The sequence below is a fragment of the Porites lutea genome, chromosome 10, assembly GCF_958299795.1.
Source record: "Porites lutea chromosome 10, jaPorLute2.1, whole genome shotgun sequence".
Classification (NCBI taxonomy): domain Eukaryota; kingdom Metazoa; phylum Cnidaria; class Anthozoa; order Scleractinia; family Poritidae; genus Porites; species Porites lutea.
In genome coordinates this window covers 31,133,635-31,155,565 of record NC_133210.1, presented here as the reverse complement: position 1 = coordinate 31,155,565, position 21,931 = coordinate 31,133,635, and the positions used below count along the sequence as shown (strand labels likewise).

General features: G+C 38.8%; 1 protein-coding gene across 2 annotated transcripts; it reads right to left on the bottom strand.

The window, feature by feature from the left end:
• Positions 1–840: 840 nt before the first annotated feature.
• On the bottom strand, positions 841–14,306 carry LOC140950502 (transient receptor potential cation channel subfamily A member 1-like). 2 transcript variants are annotated; one of them, XM_073399739.1, is made up of 17 exons: positions 14,187–14,306; positions 12,903–13,013; positions 11,970–12,069; positions 10,489–10,609; positions 10,032–10,095; positions 9,584–9,673; positions 9,273–9,392; positions 9,043–9,081; positions 8,334–8,447; positions 7,948–8,009; positions 7,580–7,660; positions 7,025–7,102; positions 6,657–6,820; positions 5,863–5,892; positions 5,407–5,493; positions 4,318–4,508; positions 841–1,399 (listed from the first exon to the last, which is right to left on the bottom strand). In XM_073399739.1, the coding sequence occupies exons 1-16, from the start codon at positions 14,208–14,210 to the stop codon at positions 4,348–4,350; spliced, it is 1,446 nt and encodes a 481-aa protein (XP_073255840.1). In that variant the 5' UTR covers positions 14,211–14,306; the 3' UTR covers positions 841–1,399; positions 4,318–4,347. The 2 variants fall into 2 exon arrangements, with proteins under 2 accessions (XP_073255840.1, XP_073255839.1); XM_073399738.1 differs by lacking the exon at positions 841–1,399 and having other exon boundaries at positions 2,755–4,508.
• Positions 14,307–21,931: the final 7,625 nt, after the last annotated feature.

The following is a 21,931-nucleotide window of genomic DNA, read 5'->3' as shown; positions in this document are numbered from 1 at the left end:
AATACTTGCATCGAAAGCCACCAGTATTATCTTTTCTAAGTGATGACGATGGACAGTCGACGAAGCCAAATAACCGTTATAAACTTGGTATTCTATAAAGGAAAAACCTTTCAATTAGTACAGGTCTCCACCCGCATTGCATCTGATTGCATAAATGTACCATCATGAATTGAATGCGCCCGTACCTGCAGGTCTCCCAGACTTTCTTAAAACAGTGACGTCGACAACTCCATGGGATGAAGGAACCGATATTTTGAGTTTTTCGTATGTTGCTTCTATGCCTTCCATAGGATCTTAACTATAAACTTCAACGAAGCAAAATAACATCAGAATCGTGAAAATAACATCCATGGATGACTGATCCTGCACGGGATGTTGAGTCTGAATTGGTTAACGGATGACGACCAATGATTGACATCACCAGCAGAGCGTTTTGTTCGAGTCACACAGGTCCGGAATTTACCGTAAGTTAGAACGAGACCTTCCAACCCTAACCCTGTTTAAGGTCGTTTAAGACAAAACCTTGTTCATTTTCTTACCATGTTTAAGATGAGAACTTTTTTATGACTCTGATTCGTTTAACCCTTGGACGTACACGCAAAGTCATCTCGACCCCATTGTAGTTAGTGAGTTGGGGGTGTGATGGAGCCCCCCTTCGAGTTTTCGTTATGTTAGAGCATTTCGAAAAGATTTTACCTTCAGTGGAAAGCCTTTGATCTTCTCGGTAAGATGGTGTTTACAAGACTTCATGGGTGGTGGCCCTGCTGGAAGCCTTTGACGTCACCAAACGTATTCGCCATGTATGGATTGTACCCAGAGTTAGATATCAGGTAAATTAAAAAAAACGGCCGGAGAAAACTAGTATTTTTCTGTGCTTGACATGCAAAATAACACATAAATAAGTACTTTGCATCATTTTATTCAAAGGCTTTTCTTTTATCGTTTAAACAAGTGGAATAACAGCAGGGTTGTCAACCCCCCCCGCGTTATCTGCTACATCATCACCTAAACTTGTCTCGTTCGTGCGAGGAATAAACGAACACAGTGAGGAACAAAAAACGGAAAATATATTGCCGGTTTAAAAAGATATTAGGCAGGAGGCGAAAACAACAACTTCGTAATTCACCATCAAATTGTTTGCTTTCTCCACTCCCAACGACAGAGCTTTATAGAACTCTCTCCAGCTCTGCAAAGCTGTTCATTCATTCATTTTGAGCGAACGAGTTGAACTTGTTTAACTCATCGGTCCCTTTTATTGGTGGCAACATGAGAGGCACGTGACCAGTACCGATTCCCGGCAAAGCAGGCTGGGATCTCTGTGACGTAGAAGCTGGGAGCTGGTTCTTTACTTTCTTGGTTATGGCTCGTACCAGGTCTCTAGCATGTTTGAGACTGTAGGCTAAAAGAAATAAAAAAAACGGTGATGTTCTTTTTTTAGTAGTTGTCGACTAAGAAAGTTGAAAAACTCAGTTAGTTAATTAAATTCGCTGCATACAGCGTAACAGGGTTTATAATACTTCATGGGTGGTGGCCCTGCTGGAAGCCTGTGACGTCACCAAACATATTCGCCATATTGGATTTTACCCAGAGTTAGATACCAGGTAAATTTAAAAAATAATCGGAGAAAATTGGTATTTTCCTATGCTTGACATGTAAAATAACACATAAATAAGTACTTTCCATCACTTATCTACAAGTTTTCCTTTTATCGTTGAAACAAGTGGAATAACATCAGGACTGTCAACCCGCCGCGTTATCTGCTACTTATGACGTCATATCTCGTAACCATAGAAACTGATCATCACCTAAACTTGTCTCAAAGTTCGTGCGCGGAATAAACGAACAGCTACTGAAGAAAACGCTATTGCTGATGTTTGATCTTTCGGGACCCTCTTGAACCCTCCTTGTCCAAAGGTTAAGTGATTTTTCAAACTACATTGCTGGAACCACAAACTTAGAGCCCTCATCGCCATCCCTCACACTCATGTTTTAAAGGCTTCTGTTCAAGACGCTAAATACTCAGTGAAATAGAATCTCCTGATCAAGACTTAAGACCCTGCAGTTCAGGGGCACATTTCCGTTTAGGCCAAATAAGGGAGTGCTTTCCCAGGTTCTATCAACTCTGTGTTACTAAAAACGCACACCCTTGGGACGCGCACTCTGTGTCCATCTTAGACAGACGTCAGTCTTGTAATGACACTTCTTAAAAAAGAGGAAGGAATCGAAGGTAATAACTGTGGCGTTTAAGCGAGTTGTACGTCAGAGATGTCCGATAGATAAGGAGGGAGTTTTGACTGCTGACCGCCACACCCGGGACTCTTTGATGTTTGGTACCTCGTATATTTTCAGTTTGGATTTGGAGGTGCAAGAGTAAGGCTATATGGCCGGATAGCTTTTCGAGTCGACACGTAAAGCGATCCGGTATGGAATAAATACTTCTTGCATCCGATGTGACTTTCCATCTCACAGATCGGGGCGGCGCAGCTGCGCTCTGTTACAGAAATCGCGCCTAAATTACCAGTTCGGATGTGTGAACAGAAGCCCTATTCACACTAACAACGAAATCTGTCCTTTTGGTATTTTATAGAGACAGGCAGACGCACCTTCCTCTAACTTACGATCCTTCCGGCTCTACTATGTTTATCTCGTGTTGTCTGGCAATGTCTTTTGGGGCTGGGTTAAAGAAAATTTAGGAATGCACTGTTTGTAAGTACGTATGTAAAATAAGTACAAATTTATTGGGATATACTTCGGGCACAAGCAACCCAGGCTGGTACCGGTGTGAAAAAAGTACTTTTTCTGTTAAGGAGTAAGGGAGTAACATTGAGTAGAATATTAAATTAGTGGGGGCTTGGACCAGCTAACACCTGGTTCCAGACGTCCATTTTCAAAATACCTAGGACAAAATAAACCGTACTCATTCTTTGATAATTAGAGAGATTAAGATTCACGTTTATCGCAAACAGCAAACGTCAGACTCAAGTTGAGAATTTCTCAGAATAGAAAATAAACTGATAAAAACAGTCCGGAACGATTCCTATCGTTAAAACTAGCATAAAACTACATATTTCTGTGCAGAAGCAATAAAGGGTAAACGGAAAATAAGGGAAACCCTGGTCATGTGGTACAAATTCACGTCTGCCTTTTGGCGTAAACGTGAATCTTAAAATCTCTCCATTATGAAAAAAAAAACAAAAAACATCTGGCACCTAGGGTATGGACCCGCTGTATAAAATGCCCGTGATCCCCGCTTTCGAGAATGAGAGAAAGAAGATCAACTATGGAAAGCAAAATACAGATTTGGAGGAGAAAGTCCGGTTCAATTCAATTCAATTCAATTCACAATTCAATTCAGTCCCTTAATGCAAAATGTCTTGCTTCTAGGCTAAATTGAGCCTAACTTTGGCTCGATTTTTCTTTTTTTAATAATTGGTTTTTAAAATGTGAACAATTAACTGTTGTTAATATAAAAATATTTGTAAGAAGCAGTAGCTCTGGTCTGTGTTATCAATACGGGAGATTTTCACATCTAATTTGGCAAGAAAATAAATACAATTCTCGATATTTTTGCTTTTACTCTGTAGGGTGGAGTGTGTGTGGTTGTGTGTGAGTTTCTTTCTTAAGACGGCGCCGTATTGTGTAATTCGGAGATGATCAGGAGCACGTTCGTTTGGATGTTAATCGGAAGTTTTGAAACAAGCGAGAAAAAGCCAAAGGCGAAATAAAAAAGGATAGATAGATTACAATAGAGACAGGAAGTGTGATTTCACGTTACCATGGTAGAAAAATTTCTGGATTTCAACGATCTTTCTTGACAGAAACGGCCATTTGCACTGTTGAACAATGGAAGAAAAGTTTGGGCTACAGTCTTGCTCCTGAGAGCAATTGTGCATAGGAAAGTCATATTTTTTTCGTTTTTTTTTTCTGCCACATATGTAACGATATCTTCTCTCTTTAGCCCACGTTCGATATATTAAAATTCTAATGTTTCCGAGGCTTTCTGATCATTTTTCTATATTTGGAGTTTTAAGTCTCTTCTGGGAATTGCAAGACAGTGGAGCCGTGAATTTGCAATTTTGACCCTAAAGCCTCGGAGTCATGTTAGAATTTTAATATATCGAACGTGGTCTATTGTCACAGTGAGGAACAAAAAAGGGCCGAAAATATATTGCCAGTTAAAAACATATTAGGCGGGAGGCGAAAACAACAACTTCGTAATTCACTATCAAATTGTTTGCTTTCTCCACTCCCAACGACAGAGCTTTATAGAACTCTCTCCAGCTCTGCAAAACTGTTCATTCAGCTTGGCCTTCCAGCCTTTGTGGGAACGAGTTGAACTTGTTTAACTCATCGGTCCCTTTTTATAGGTGGCAACATGAGAGGCACGTGACCAGTACCGATTCCTGGCAAAGCAGGCTGGGATCTCTGTGACGTAGAAGCTGGGAGCTGGTTCTTTACTTTCTTGGTTATGGCTCGTACCAGGTCTCTAGCATGTTTGAGACTGTAGGCTAAAAGAAATAATAAAAAAAAAACCGTGATGTTTTCTCGTTTTAGTAGTTGTCGACTAAGAAAGTTGAAAAAACTCAGTTAGTTAACTAAATTCGCTGCATACAGCGCTTTCACATGATGTAACGGGCGGGCATATTTGTGTTTCAATATAATGAGAGTCAAACGGTGGCGATGTTGGTGTTCCAAGCCAATCTTGTGGGTTAGACGTTCATGTACCAGAATCTATTGTTTTTAATTTCTTTGTTATTGATGCTCCGTTCTTTATCCACTGTCATACACCGACATCTGTTGTTAATGTTATCTATGCTTTGTTACTTATTAACTATTTCAAATTCCGGTATATGAAACACAACCCGTTTTGTGGGAGTTGTAGACGCTTTCTTTTGTTCCAATTAATTTGCAAAGACGCTGAGCGAAAGCACTTCAAAAAAAGAAATTGAGATTCCTCAAACTCTTTCTTGAAGTTGTGTAGGAGCTGCTCGTAAGGTCTCTCCTGATTGGTCGCAAGGAAACAATGACATGTCATTCTTTCAATTGTTTTAGACCCTGTTTACATGGAGTGGGGGACCCCGGTCTTGTAGGGTTGGTTTCTTTTGTTTTCACGCTCTGGGGGACACAAAACAAAAGAAACTTACCCCACTAGACCGGGATCCCCCACTCCATGTAAACAGGGTCTTAGTATTGTTTAGGGTTAGGGTTAGGCACCATTGGTGACTTCTCTTCCGCGCGAGCAGCTGCTACATAACACCTTTCTTGTCTTTGTTCCGTTTGCTGTCCGGCCACCTGGGAAACTCAATAATGAGCATTTAAAACTAAAAAAAAGAAAATCACGAGTGTAGAGAAAGTTTGGCTATCGTTTTCTCCAAACTCAAACATTCGAGCATCCAAGGTGTTTACCTTTTAATCGAGCTTTGATTTCTTCGTTAAAGTAACCGCATTCAATCCACTCCTCAAAATCAGAAATAAAATCGAAGGCTGTCAACCCTGTAACAAAATGAATAAACATAAGCAAACGGCTAATAAGATCAATATATAATATAGCTGAATCCGCGAGTGGACAAGATGAAGTCAATCCTTCATTCTAATTGGCTACTCGAACGGGCAAGATACTCGGGATTTTCCGCGTTTGTCCCTAAAGTAAAAGTTCTCTTTCTGGCAATAGGCATATAATGAATCTTTTATTGGGCAATTTTGTGCGGTCAAGATGGCTGACTTCCTCTTGGTAAATAAAAATGCAAAAAAAAAGAACTTGGCCAAAATCCAGCCGCTTTGATCTTACGCTTAGTCAATGACACAACGTTGTTTACGACTTCTAAACTAAGATGTATAAAGTAAGACACGTTTTTATTTCACCTTGTAGATTTCGTAACCGCACATTGGCCCCTGTTTGCAAAAAAGAAAAAAAAAATGCCTTGAAATAAATCTCAAAATGATCCAAACTCGTTCCCAGGGCCCTCCCTAACTCGATCTTGAGAGCGAGGTTGACAATAATCGCTTAACTGACTAAATGATAGATTGGTAACCAATCACGCCACTGAAGGATCAAAACGGTTTCGATTCTTGTATTTGTAGTCGAAGTCTATCATACAACTGGCCTAAAGAAAATGCATGGTGGTGCTAAAGAAAGGCATTTTCAAATTGCAAAAGACTGGTACAATAACGTCAAAGTCAAAGTCACGTTTATTTAGGCAGGGTAGCCCTATCAGCCATTGGCTGGTATCAAAAGGGGCCCAGCTCTGCAATACATGGTCTCCCTCGCAGCCGTTTTTTGGATGTCACGCAACGCTACTTGTACAATTTATTTGTTTAATTCTTTTTTTTTATAGTCTGTTATCTAGTCCTCATCCCTATTACGATTTTTATTCCATTTATTTCTAAACTGTAAACTTTCCTTAGTTAATAGTATAAGTCTTTACTTTTATATTTTGCACGCATTGTCCCGCCTCGAATAGCTTTGCCAGCTGAGGGCAATACTTCTGTAATTTTATTTGTTTGTTAATAAAGTTTTGTTGTTGTTGTTGTTATTATTTTTTACAACTGACGCATAAGTACTTGATGAAGTTATAGAATAGATATGGTTGACAATCAAAAGGTGCAGAAAAGCTCAGTAAGTATCCTAAACTACTAGTCCCTGTGTCTTTACATACCGTGGTTAAGAAGAAGGCTAGCAGCATACAAATTGTTTGACTGAGTGGCGTAAAACAGCGGGGAGCACAGGTCATCATTCATAGCATCGACATCAGCGTTAAACGAGAGCAACAGCTCCAAAAGATCTGAAGCATTCACCAAGCCAGCGGTGAGATGCAAAGCCCTGGAAAACGAAAAAGAAAAAAAAAAGGGCTGAAGACAAGTGTCTGCAAGGTCAGGCTCCTCTATGATTGCATTGTGTCATTAGTGTTTGTATTTAATAACAAAATCGTCTCTTCCGACATATTTGCGACTTCAAAGATCGCAGATATACTTTTTGTTCCTCAATAAGAAAGTAAATAATGACAAAAACAAAATCAATTCTTACGTGTTTCCTCCAGGGTATGTTGGGTTAACGGAGGCACCTTTACCCAATAGAAATCGAACAGTCTCGACACGACTGCCACTAAAAAAATACAATATAACAACTGAAAAGTGAATTAAACAACGCAATAACGCACGTATCCTTTACCGTTTTCACCAAAATGATTAAGCGAGCAGTTATAAGTTATTAAGTACCTGGCTTTGAGGTCTACACCACTGCAATGGTCGCAAACCGCTCAAGCTTCGTATCTATCCCGCAGTATTGTTATATAACATCTTCGATTTTTCAGGTACGCACGTGTGTACCGTGAGTATAATTAGCTACGCCCCTGACTGGGTTCTCTAACAACCCGCATCGTCCAAAGGTTTTCCCGCGATTGAAGCTGGTCACATTTAATTTATGATGCAAATTAGACGTTTTCATCCTTATCTCAAAAATAGACTCGCATTTGATCGTCTAGATCTTTACTGACCTGTTTGCAGTGTCACTGAAATCGTGACACTGTGGAAAATAGTTTAAACGGTAGAGACACTCTGGGGCTCATTTGATTTAACTTACCATGGAACTTCCTCAAGTAAGATCTTATGAACAAGAAGATCTGTTTCCTTTTCTTTAAATTCGAATTTGTTCTCCGCCAACCTAAGAATTGAATATAAAAAATCTTAATGGAGACTAACACACCTTAAACGCCCACCTTATTTGCTGACACCGGTCATTTACTTCATATCACGTCATCGTGACATTACTATTATCCCATCGATCCTAAAGAGCGTGAGAAGTTGGCGGGTATCGTGAATAAGGTCTATCATTCTCAAGTGATTTTTGTTATGTTCAAGCATGCCTTCATTTGATTTTAATTACAGTAAGTAAGTTGCTAAAAATGTTACTTTTACTTTTTCTTATTTTATTAATTCCAATATACGTACCATTTTGCACAGTCAAGGAAGTCGTTGGCTACAGACAAATGAAGTAAGCTGGGCGGGGTTTTCTGTAATATACATACAAGAAATCGATTAGCGTTCGAATTTAAATTATCCTTACAATCTGGTTTGCAGAGGCTTTTTTCTTTTTTTTTCTGAGAGAGACTCTGGGAACAAAACTGACATTGAAATCCGGTGCCCTTCTGCTAAGCCTTTGTGATAGGTTAATTTTTCAACCAATCAGAGGGAAAAACCTTTCTTTTATGCCGGTGGTAAGCATTGTCTTTTACTGCTCTTTGGTTTGTAAGACTGTGTAACCTGATACGCGATGTGTTTGGCGAGGTTAACATGAACATGCGTAGTAGAACAGCCGAAATGTCGTTTTTAAGTACCTCACTCTCCATTTCCAAGTTTCGTTTTATGCTCTCTTCAGTGTCAAAGAACAGCAAGGCTTGAATGGCGTCCATCCGGCCTTGCATGGCACAACAGTGAATCGGCATTAAATCCTAAAAAAGTGAACATATTTTGATTGTTGGAAAGTATAACCAAGATCACGTACCCGCAAGAATGGTTTTCAACACGGTAGTTTTAGATCAACACGATTGTAATACTTCAGTGAAAGTGACAAAACGAAAATGTAGAAGCTAGAAACAGAAGGCGGAGGGAAAAAACTCATAGGAGAGACTTTGCTTCGCTGACCGTTTCGAGATGTAAGCAACTTCGAAGCACGGATAGTGGACGCGATATGAGAGACTTCACGATAAACCGTTTCCAGCGTGCCACAAAAACCTTGTCCCCCACGGTCTCTTTCCTTCCCTTCCATGTAGCAAGAGAGAGAAAAGAAGAAAGCTAGGAGAGTCTAAAAAACGAGCAAACTCGTCCTCAAAGTTGTTCCCTTGGAAATTGGGAGGGGGAGAAGATTGGTACGGGAACTACTAAATCATCCAAACTTGTAGCAGCAGATATCCACTACCAGTTAGAGTAAAAAATGCCAAAACCACACGGATAAAAACCATATTTGGTTGGTATCAAGGCATAGGAAACAGGTACCCTACCCGTGTTCGTAGGCAAAATCGTTTAAGTTCCGTATTTTATACTTACTCGGTTATTTCTGATGTTTAGTGGAGCTTCTTTCATCAACTGTTGAAATTTTAAAAAAAAGTAGTCAACTTGAAGGAAAAAAAAGAGGGACGTATCCTGTCAAGCGGGTGTTTGAATATGAGAGAGGACCAGGTGTTTTGAAACTTTCATAACTCTACGTGATCGTCTTTCTATTATCCATGATGTGATTTGCTATGGGTGGAGGTTTGAAGTGCTTTAGTTAATCTTACCATTTTCTCAATGCATTCCAAGTCTGTAGGTTCTCCGCTCTCGCCATAACATTTCACATGCAGTGGTGTGTTGCCATCATGGTCTTCACTGTCAATATTTGATCCTGCCTCAAGGAGTAGCTACAAAAGAAAACGATACGAACCTTAGCAATGAGTTAGATGAAGGTATCAAGGAGATATGGAGAGATGTTACGCAAAATGAAGATTGTTGATAGTTTTCTTCGATGTCAAAATTAAAAGTATTTTTAAGGATGGGCGGAAAAGTGTTAAAAAAAGCGAATAATCGGGCGTAAACAAAAGTACCAGGTTACCTCTACAGTTGCGGCATCTTTGGCTCTGTGAAGGGGCGTGGCTCCTTTATAATCTAAAATATTAACGTCTACACCCTCGGAGAGCAGGGTCTGAGACAAAACACAGCAACAGTCAACATAACCATTGATTTTCGTTTTTAACTAGAAATAATGATAGAAAACAATAGCAACAAATGTAGCTACACGCAATTAAAATTCCACTTGTGAGAGGAGAAGTGAAAAAGTTTAACTTGGAACTACCAAGAGATAGCTCCACCCATCCTAGCGATCAAAGAGTCCAAACGGGAACCTTCGGAGGTCGATTTCGGTACCGTAATTACACGCGTTAAATACATGTTTGAATGTCTTTTACAACAGATGAGAAGAGATTAGCTGATACAGGCAACTTATAAAAGCATTTTCGTTAAACGTTATAATGGGAACATGGCGGAAAGTATGAAAATTGTACCTTGATAACTGGTATAGCTCCAAAGAAAGAAGCGGTATGGAGCAGTGTGCTACCGCTTACACACCTGAAAAGAATAAAATGAAAAGAAGTTTCCAGTAGTGTTCAAACAGCAATAAAAAACGTTATTGAAAGAATGTTCAACAAAAAAATAGTAATGAACAAAAGTGGTAGTCTTGCGATATTAGTTCCTCTCCAAACGTTTCAGGCCTTGCCCTTCATCAGTAGAGTTCACAAGGGTTTGGTAGTGAATGATACTGGGCAAAAAACAAAATTGGTAGGTGCTTTTTTAAACAACTGGTCTAATTGGTCTGGGGACATTTGAAAGAAACCGTTCTCTGAAGCAGCACTAAGCAAGCCCAGCTAGACCTTCTCTTGAAAAGCTACTACTAAGTTCCCTGAATAGCCATTATCAATATGAGGGATTAGCCAAACATTTTTCTGGAGATAATCGTTTTACCTGCTTCTCAAACTGGCCAACATGTTCTCTCTCCTGTGATGCGAGTCTACCACTTTAGTCAGCTTCTTGATATCACCTGATATCAGCTGAGGAACAAGCTGATGCCATTCTTTATACTTACCTGCAGAAGGAACAGTAGAAAACAAACACCAATAACTAAGGCCTGGGCCAAACGGCGAACTTTTCATGAGACGAACCAAACTCTAATTTGGGTCGATCAAATTAAGTTAAGATCGTCTGTTGGGTCAGACGTCGAACTTAAGACGCGTCGAACCAATCAACAGAATCAGATCAGCAATAAAATTCCCCCAAACGAGGCTAAATATACATTATCATACAAACTGTTAATTATTAGTCCAGTTCGTCGCATGTGAAGATCTACGATCGTCGGAGACGATCTTCAGACGTTCTATCCGTCCGAAGCCGACGATGAGAACACGTTGGACGATCCAAGCTCATACAGATGAACTTTACTTAGCCAGACGTCGAAATTTTCAAGACCTTAACTCACTAAGTTTGATCAGTCTAATCAAATGTTCAACGTTTGGCCTAGGCCTTTGTTCTCGTCGTGTTTTCTTGGAATCAAGTGAAGGAATAAAAGCGTTTTGGGTTTATTTGATCAAGGTTACTAACAAAACACTTTTGCAACTCCTTTTATAGTAGTTGTGCCGTGGTTGCAGTTTACAGCCAGAGTAGGCAGGCCAAACCCAAACATTCAAGCTAGGTAACACGACTCTAAAGCAGATATTGTTCACCTTATTCAATCATTTTAACTGCGTTCCGAGCTAATAGCATGCGCAAAAGGCAAGTTTTCAGCTAGACCATACCATAGCCTACGAGCAGGCTTGTAGCCTGGTTTTCTTGCACGTGTAGAAAAAACGGCCATGAGACAGTTTTAACCCTTTCAAGTCTTAAGAGTGATCAGTGAATCACCATATATTTTCCCCCTAACAATAGCAATACATGGTCAGGAGAAATGGTTACGAGAATTTATAAAATGATCACCTAAAGAGAAAATGCTTTGATCTTCTATCTATTCTCTCAACTAATTCTATAAAGAAATGTATGGAGATAAGTTTGGAGAATTTGCATGTGGATATTGGGATTTAAAGGGTTAAAGGTCTCGCGTACAGACTATTTCTATGCGCCTTGCTGTTGAGGAATCTACCTGCTGAATAGTTTATATAAGCGAGCATAACGAAAGGCATACTTCTTGTTAACAAATAAAAAAACTGCTGAAAAAAAAAACGTTCAAACTATAGGACAGAAAGTTTAATAACACCACTATGCTGAACGCATGCAAGGAAATAACTAAAAATCCTGACAATTTAGGTAAAATATTCTCCTATTTGGGCTACCTGCGCGAGAATGAGGGGGAAGGGGGGGCGGCTTTAGGGTTTCAGTTGCAGGCATCATTAGGACAATGACTAGGCTAATAACCCCCTCCCTCTCCCATAAAAACAAGTACGTTTGCACCATACCTTCTAAAAACTTCTTGAGTTCATAGTGTCGCATGAGATCAAAGGCTGTTTTACTGCTCTTGTTACGTTTCATCACGTCAGCTCCCCATTCAATGAGAAGCTAAAAACAGGAAAAGAGAGAATGATTCGTAAGCTGAGTAATTTGGTAAAAGTGTAAGACAGTCAACAAGTCGGTCACTCAGCTAATCATATATTCCGTTAGCCATGCTTACAGTACATTTATTAATTCTCCCAATTGGTGTTTCAGAATTAATTTACAAGATTATTCACTAAGGATAATGTGCGAAATAGGTAAAAATTACATGTATAAAAGACAATTAAATTTGAACGCTACAACTACAATTATGAAAAAAATTAAAAAGCTAAATAAACAATTAATTACAAAGATCAACAAACTATGGGTAAATTTTCTATTTCCGCCTTCTTATTATCTCCAGCCTGGCTCTCCTTTTAAAAACCTCAATGGAGGCAGAGTTAAACACATCGATATCAGCTTCAAGATTTTTATGCAGTGCACATCGGATGCGTTTTTATCGGATACAGCTGAACCAACTAGCAAGCTACAGCGAATTCTGCAAAGTGATTGGCTCTCCTACTCATTATTCATTGCGCGATAGATTGTGTGTATCGAGCCAGCGCTCTGAACAAAAACAATAGTAATTTCGTTAGACTAACATTTCGTTTTTGAGATTTCATCTGAAGAAAAATGAACATTTTAAATGGTAAGAACTTCAACCTTGCAGGTTTATTTGTGACAACCAACAAACAATGCCTTTAATTCTCTTCGCGAATTAAAGTTGAATAAAAAAAGGCTTGATTCTATATCTTTACCCCAAAAATTGGCGTAGAATCAAAGTAAGATGCCAGTTTTGTTGGCTATTGACTCGTAGGAAGCTTAATCTAGTAGTATAATTGTTGAATATTCTTAGCTACCTGACATATCTCCTTTTGTAGACTTTCGGTGGCCAAGAAAAAAGGCGTGTTGTTGTGATTATTAAACATATCGATATCAGCTCCGTTTTCCAGCAGGTATAACACAATATCCTGAAAATCACAAGTCAAATTAATCGTTAGTTGGGATTTCATGAAAAGATTAATTTCCAGTAACTTGAAAAATGGATAAATATTGAAAAGGTCCAAAATTATTTTGGGATCTGCAAAAACAGTCTTCAGAATGAAACACAACCGCATATCTAAACTTCACGGTCGGTATTATATAGTTTCCAGTAAACAAATAAAGTTTTCATTTTTGATATTGAATACCGTAAATCCTCTATTAAGCCCCCCCCCCCCCGCCAGGGGGCTTATTTATTTCAAGCCCATTTGAGGGGGTGCTTAATAGAGATGAGGGGCTTATTTGAGAAGGGGGCCCTATTTATTTTAGAAAAGACGATGGTATCAGTTTTCCATAAAGAACAAGAATATGAAGTGGAAAGTTCAAATACAGGAAGTTTTAGGTCATGCAGCCAAGGATCAGAATCAATTTCGAACTCCCAGTTGGTAAATAAACCATCCCGGATCAGTCCACACGAAGTTTTACAGTCGTGATTGATTAATACAGTCTACCATTTATTATCAAATAATAATTAGCGGATGGGAGGGGGGGGCTTATTACCTTTCTTCCCCTGAAAAGGGGGGGAGGCTTATTTGAGAGGGGGGCGCTTAATAGAGGATTTACGGTAATGTACAAAAAGCAACTTAGGCCACACCTACTCTTGTCAAATTACTTAGATTTTGACACGGGCTAACCCCGAGAAAAATGGGAGACTACTTGTAGTCTAGTTTAGCCTTTGACTCAATTAAATGCATAAAGTTTGAATGCGTTTCTATAAAGAATCGCAAAATATATTCCCAGGAAGGAAACTAGACTCGACCAGCAAAATATAATATAAAGAAAGCCCACTCGCCAAATGAAACTCACGCCGAAAAATAGACTTGCTCACAAGTCGAGCTTTTGAGCGCGTAGCGCGAGCGAGCGAAAGCTGGTCCTACCAAACCAGACCAGAAAACCAAGCGAACGACTTTGAGAAAGTCTAGCCGAAAAAGTGCCACACGGCGTACGCAAACGTGTGCAGTTTTCCTAAACTGAGTATCTGAGAGGCGTTGTAATTTTGGGCGCCGTTTCTTTCTTTTTTTTATTTTCCTTTTTCCGGCCTTCTAAGGAAATTTAAACACAATTTGTAAGAAGTATCTCGATATAATTTCTCCCATACTCACAAAGTGTCCATGTCGACAGGCCATATGAAGTGCAGTGTTTCCTGATCCATGTTCCTTGGACTTAATAAAATTTTTGTCCGCATTGAAGAACGCCACCTATAGCAAATAGGGAGGAGAAATCTTAGAAGCTGTGTCGTTTGAATTTTAAACCTCATTATATGTTTTTATATACGCATTAATTAGTGAGGGGAAATCCCTTAATGGCATTTATTGCAACCCTGAGCAGTTTGGATCTAAAAGAATGCAGCACAACTTGAAATACGATATGCAATTCGACCAAACAATCTAAAATATATGTTTTACGCCAGAACAGTCTGCAAAAGTAACCAGTTTGTTTAGTAAAATCCAGACTCAAAGCTCAACCTGGGGACGAGGTTGATGCAAAGCTGTGCAGAAAAACATCCCAATTCCCGACTAACGGATCTGTGTTCACTGTTAACAACTTGGAAGAAGGAGATTTCTCGTTGCTAAAAATCAGTCATAAAAAAAAAAAAAAATTCTTTCCTTTTTAAATTCTTCGTTCGTATGAAATGGAAGATCAAACAATGGAAATTTCAGGAACGCTTACTTGAAATACTATATGTATTTCCTTCATACCATCATAAGTGAGGCCGTGTAGGTGTAACATTCCTTTGCATACAAAGAGGACGAAAGTAACCGCAAGATTTTTAAATCTTAAAACAAGAAGAAACAACATAGAGACTGCTGGGCTAATCACGCGGATAAAACATTTTAAAGTTGACTTTTGTTGACTAACATCGGAAACGCACGCACGCACGCAAGTCTGAAAGTTTTCTTGCTTAAAAAATGATTTTTCAAATTGTCCATGTTGTCCATCACGCCAAATGCGCCTTCAAAAAAATCAACAATTCTTGGCGTTTGCAAACACGTGCTCAAAGAAACACAAACAAGGAACTCAAAAACAACTTAAATACAAATGAGTGAATACCTTTCAGAATTACGCAGGGTGTACAGATATATAAAAATAAAAATAAAAATTTACCCTGGGTTCAAGAGGTCATTTTCGTGAAACAGGCTAAAACAGTGTTCATCACGCAAAAAAATGACCCCCTGGTATAACCGCGGAACGTCAAAAAGTTGCGTCACGTAAAGAACTCAAAAAAACTGAACCGATTTCTTTAATTTCGCTCCCGGAAAAGAGTAGGAATAATACACAGTAAATTAATTTATTAATTTAGCTATTATTCCTGAAAGGCCGGTTTAATGCAGAGTAATTTTATTCAATATTATTTCCCATGCATCTGGCAATTATCGATAATTAATTCTGCTCGAAAGGAAACTAGACAGTTGCCTACACTTAAACAAGTTGCTGGGGGCGGTACTACTGAAGACATAAAAACATAAAACGCATGTGTTGTGTTGAGGTCATCACTCTTCAATTTCGACCTCAGTGAAGAAAAAGTTCCGAAAGAAGAAGCAGTGCGTATTCTGTCCATCGAAATGGATCCAAACCTGCTGTTATTGATAATGATGACCATTGTTCTGTATTTTTTCACGAAGATTTGTTCGGCCGTAATAACAGCCGGTCAGCAAAGAGTTTTTGCAGCACAGGTCCCCGCGCTGGTCGACAACAGGACGCAAGGCCGTGCGATACAAAGGCTTGAAGACATTACAAGACAAGTGGAGAACCAAACCATTAACAGAAGGGCTGAGAATCGAGTACGTCCGCAACCTCAGGACAATAACGAATGAAATAGTTAAGTAAGTATTTCGATAGTTGTTGAAAATTTTTAGTGTATTTTTCCAGTTTTTATAAATGGAACGTCGTATGTCTTATTTGTCTTTCTGTGAAGGTGTCCTTGAGTTCATTGTCTTCCTTCTCGTTTTAAAAGATCTTTAAAGTAAACCTTAGTTAAGAGTTTTACTGTTGACAACTAGACTACAAAGCAGTCCGTATTTTGGCGTATTCCATTACGCGCGAGCAGTCAAACAAAAGGTCTGGAATGAGGTTGAAAGACACTTCTTATAGACTGCCAATCTAATATATCAAGAGTTTTAAGTACACATCATGGTCAGCAATTAAGTGTTTTCCGTTGGTTTTGCTGGTTTTAAAAATGCGGCACACGTATTTCCTGTATCCATTAGCATCAGCAATGCAAATACGCAGCCCAGAGATGTCTCGTTTTAAACTGATATGAAGAAAGAAATGATATACTTTGAACAGGAATTAGTCAGATGGTTTTAAGGTTTAACTTTTGCTCAGCGATTAACCGCCAAATATCGTGTTATGGTCATTGAATTGGCAACGTTACATACTTTTGATGGAAGACCATGTTGTTTCAGATTAAGTGTTTTTAAGTATCTGCATGGGTTATCAGATTTATCACCCAATTAGGCGGTCAGATAAGAGTGTATTTGGATAACAAAAGTTAACTCCTGTGTCACGAGACGGGTGATGTGCAAAATGCGGGAAAGTACAGTGAGTTTTAGAAGTTCGACTTTGTTTTAAATGTTATAACCAACTGGCAACTGTCAGTCACAAAAATTCACAAAAGACACTTCCTATAGACTGCCAATCTGTGGTTTTGCTGGTTTTATAGATTAGATTGGCAGTCTATAAGAAGTGTATTTTGTGACGTTTCTTGACTGACATTAGTTATAACAGTTTAAACGTGAATCCGTTTATTTTTGTATATTTGTAATGATATATTTTTTTACTTTCATTTAAACTTCGGGTTTTATTTATTTTAAAAGCAGGTAAACCCTCGCTTCAACCAACAAACAACAATAATTTTTACACGAAAAGGTCAAAGCAACAGACCCCACTAAGCAGCCCAAAAATAAAGCTTCTGTAATCATCTTAAGGGCTTGAAGCGCGTGTCGCCTTTCCATGGCTTTTACAGAAGGTTTTGTTACTAGTTTCTGTTCTTAAGAGTTCACAGCGCTGAATGAAAACTGTTAGCGACAAAATCAAACCATTTCAGCATTTTGGGGGCTTAAAAAACTTTCATGAAACATCTACATTTTTAACTTGCGTTGGAAGGCAAAAAGTCCAAGATGTGGTTTTTATTTACGTTTCAGCTGTTTTTTAATAACTCGTCACGAAAAGCTGTTTCTTTACTGAAGCCATGCTCAACCAACTTTTATCAACGTGGTATATATAATTGAGTTTAAGAACACTGCTTTCAGGAAAGCAAGTCAAGCGCCGCTAATCCGATTGTTGGAGATTGTTGGAGAGTCAGGGGCATTCAAGTGTGGTCTCTGCATGCCTGCCTTTTCGCGTCTGGCGACCTCGCCACTCGCGCGCGTTCCACCCAACCTTTTGAGAAAAACAAGAGACATCTAATTTCACTTGCTTTTCTTTTGTTAGGTTACCGCGGCTGGGAAGTGAGCAAGACCAAGATAAAGCTGGTTAATTTTTACGTACAGTGTACATATTGTTGTACAGGCGATGCTTTCATAGTGGAACTCTAAAGCAGAGTTTCGATGTCTAATAATTGGATGAAATCGTCATTTTATTTTTGATACTAACGCTAAGAAGACTTTTACGAGAGAAGCTCGATAAAGCAACGTAAATACTTTGCTTATATTCGCTCATATGCTCAAGATAGCTTTAAAAACAAATAGCTTTAAAAACCTTTTGATGTTTGAGGTGTTTAAGCCTTAGCAACAATCTTGTATCAATTGAATATCAAGATCAATGATACCGCCTGTGTCACTGACTGAAAAAAAATCATGATCTTTCTCAACATTTCTTAAGTGTTTTTTGTAAGCTCCATGGCTGACTCTTCCATTTTTTTGGTTTTCCTCACAATTTACCTTTACGTAGTTATGCTTTTTCTTCAGCTAAAATCACGTCAATCCATGACTACTTCAGCAGCCGGTGTAACAGCCCGGTCAGCTGATACTGATTTTTTCCTTCCGTTTTTACAACAAAAAATGGAGGAGAGAACAGAAAAAGAAAAACAAAGAAACGGCGCTACCAATTTGGTCATCAACGGCGACCATCTATCTAAATAGAAAATGTTACATCAGTCAGAAGACGTGAGAATAATACTTTTATAAAAACATCAATAAAGCATGCCGGAAGCTTCGTGTCTGTTTGTGCGACCATGCATTTTTGTGCTCAAATGAGATTTACACGTCTGTTGTTTCTATAAACACGGAGCGCTTACCATTTGTATGGAAAACCCGGAAATTCCGGGAAGAATTCAAATGGAACAGTTCATCTCAGTGGAAATTTGCCGAGGTATTACCTTTTTCCCGTTTTTACCGAAACGACCGAAATTTTCTGTACCATTTGTCTGGATTACTAGTGCCAGGCCTCATGCCCAGAGCAGGTGAAAACTTAACAGGTATTTTGTAAATGGTACAAGTCAATCCCGTTCCTGTTTTCGGTGCCAAAATAAATACCACTACCATTTGATGGACATTTTCCACCGAAATTTCCGTAAAAATGGTAAGCGCTCACGATTTCCATATTTTTCTTCAATAACCACTTATGGACTGAAGTTTGACATGTCACAATTTGCGAAAACAAGAGAAATCACCATGACTAGAAAAAATCGTAATCAGTCTAGTAAAGATATAATTTTGCACATTAAGTCAGCCAAGGTTGCATACCTGCCTTTGTAGTATATTGGCGACGCTTTCATGCGGAATTCTAAATCTGACTTTCTTAATTTGTTTTAGAATTGAATGTTGTTGTTGTTTCATCTTTAATATACTCACTTTGGAGGTTGGTTGGCCGCATCTTTGATATGCTTTAAGGTGACAGCGCGATGCTGCTAGTGAGTTCTTCACTTCTTGTGTGCCTATCATTACTTGGCTGTGTAGCCGCGTGATGCGGTTCCAGTCGAGACCCACAAATTGGCCCTTGCTCACCATAGAGTCTCCAGTAGCTCAAGTGGTTAGAGCATCCGACTAGATCACGGAGGGTCGTGGGTTCAAATCCCATCTGGGACTCGGATTTTTTTCCGAGTCCTCCTCAAATTAATATCATGTTGTTGTTGTTTCATCTTTAATATACTCACTTTGGAGGTTGGTTGGCCGCATCTTTGATATGCTTTAAGGTGACAGCGCGATGCTGTTAGTGAGTTCTTCACTTCTTGTGTAACCTGAGATCAGGCGTTATTTTTTTTGCTTCGTTGCTTCCTTGGCTCGAGAGGGAAAAAAATAACGCCTGATACATTTATTTAACAAGCCATCAACCGCCCCCTATTTACATAATCTAACGTCTGCTTGACCTGTCATGTTATTAGCCAATCAGCGTTTGCCAGAAGGGAATAAAATTTTGGCGGGAATAATAATGTCTCTTTCGATTGGAAATAAAGTTTAGGGAAAAGAATTGTTTAAGTACGGTCAGATGGCGCTTACTAAGAATAATTTTTTAAATTTTTTTTTTTTTGTGATGAAATACTGCTAGTTGGAGCTGCTGTACCTTTATTTAACAGCTACAAATAATAAAAATTTACTAGTAAAAGCTCGTTGACTTCGTTCTGTGCCGAAAGCTCTGAGAAAAACATTAGGCTGAAGCACCATATTTCACGAACTAAAAAGTGTTGTGAAGGCGAAGATCGCTCAGAGTAATTCGTAGGTTTCTGAAGGAGGAATGACAGGAATTACAGTCAAACCTGGTCAAGATTCCATTCATGAATTAATTATTTGAAAAGTGAACCCGTTTGTCGCTTCTGTAACTTGTAGCCAGTATCAAATTGCATTCAAATGATCGGTGAATTTTTGACAGCAACTTTTAGTATAAGATGAAATGGAAAATATTTCAATGGATGAAATTTCTATTTAGACATTTTTCAAACTGGCAAGAAAACTGAGCCGGCAGAAATTTCATAACGAACTCGCGTGTGTATTAAAATATTACGCAACCAAAAATGCAGACTGAAATCAACAACAACTAACGGATGGCGGCGTTTTGGCCAATCGGAACAGCGCAAATCGTCCGTATTGTTTCTTATCCAATCAGAAAAAAGTCCAGATTCTGGCATTTTTGCATGTGATCTGTGAAAGAAATGTATCATGCCCTCCTCCTGAAAACAGATTACAGAGATAGAGGGAGAGGGCATGATCGCAGGCTACTTCTTGTGTGCCTATCATTACTTGGCTGTGTAGCCGCGTGATGCGGTTCCAGTCGAGACCCACAAATTGGCCCTTGCTCACCATAGAGTCTCCAGTAGCTCAAGTGGTTAGAGCATCCGACTAGATCACGGAGGGTCGTGGGTTCAAATCCCATCTGGGACTCGGGTTTTTTTCCGAGTCCTCCTCAAATTAATATCATGTTGTTGTTGTTTCATCTTTAATATACTAGAATTGAATGAAATCGCAATTTTATTTTTGATACTAATCCTAAAAAGCCTTTTAAAAGAGAAGCTCGAAAAAGTAACATAATACTTTGTTTGTATTCGCTTATAACCACGTCATAACCGCATAGCTTTAACTAGAAACCTTTAAATGTTTAAGGTGTTCAAACCTTAGCAACAATCCTGTATGGACCTGTATCAATATTATGAAGGTGAATGATACCACCTGTGTCACTAACTGAAAAAAAAAAATCATGATCTTTCTCAACATTTCTGTTGTAGTTTCTTTTGGTTTTCCTCACAATTTACCTTTACGCAGTTATCGTTTTTTCTTCAGTCTCTAAAAATCATGTTTATCCATGATTACTTCAGCAGTGTAACGGCTTGACACTTGTACGATCAGTGTTAGCTGATTTCTGAGTTTTTTCTTCCGTTAACGAAAAACAATTAAGGAAACGGAGCTAGCAACGGCGACCGTCTATCTAAATCGAAAATGTTACATCAATCAAAAGACGTGAGAATAATACTTTTATAAAAACATCTAAGCATGCCGTGACTATCCTGTTTGTGTAATACCAATTTTACATGTTGTTTCTATGCAAAGGCTTTTCGATACGGTTTTCATATTTTTCCAAAATAACAACTTATGGATTGAAGTTTCACTTGTCACAATTTGTGGCAAACTAGAAATTACCATGACTAAGAAAAAGGATCCTATCAGTCCAGTAGATATAATTTTGCACACTGCCGCCTGTCATTCGAACTAGAACTCAAAGGGTCGTGAGTTCGATTCTCTCACCCGGAGCTCGGAATTTTTTTTAGCTTTCCTCTTGTGTTAGAAATCTCTTCCTTCCAAATTAAGACAACGGGTGATGGGTAAAGAGAATTCCATTTAAAAATATAATCTAAACTTCGACGCTTTCATTAGGAATTGCGATTAAGCTTTTTCTTTCCAAAAAGAAATAGTGTTTCAATATGGTACTCCTCAGTCACTCTGTATAAAACCTTATGCATGCTGTTCAATCTATTCCATGTTCGTGACGTTGCTCTTAGACCAAGTAATCTAATGTTTTGCGGTGATGGAATTAATATTTGTGGCAACACGGATCAGTGGAAATTGGCGTGAAGAACACGCTGCTGTAAAGCACTTCTAAAAATAGACAGATGTTGTACACGGGCTAACGTTTCAACTGTGCTAGCTAATTGCACAATATCGGGCTCCACGATTTTCAGCGCGCCTTGACAAGTGTCGGCAAGAGCTCTCTTGGTGTCAAAATCAAAAATTTTGTTCCTTTAACAATATTGATCCACTGATTTGTAAATCACTTTCCGCTTTTATTTTTGAGATTATGAATTGTAGACAATATCATGTACTTTTGTCAAAAGTTACAACAGGAAATCACAGAATGTATGTAAATGGATAACTTTTAAACCGCAATGAAATGAATTGTGCATGTAACTGTCGGTTTC

Bases quoted from the DNA above. Each gene is read 5' to 3' on its own strand.
- LOC140950502 (XM_073399739.1), bottom strand. From the start codon at position 14,210: ATGGCCTGTCGACATGGACACTTT. The intron at 9,674-10,031 runs GTACAATTTTCA...GTTTTGTCTCAG, and splicing joins GAGCTATACCAGTTATCAAG to ACCCTGCTCTCCGAGGGTGT. The intron at 8,448-9,042 runs GTAAGTATAAAA...TCACTTTTTTAG, and splicing joins TAAACATCAGAAATAACCGA to GATTTAATGCCGATTCACTG.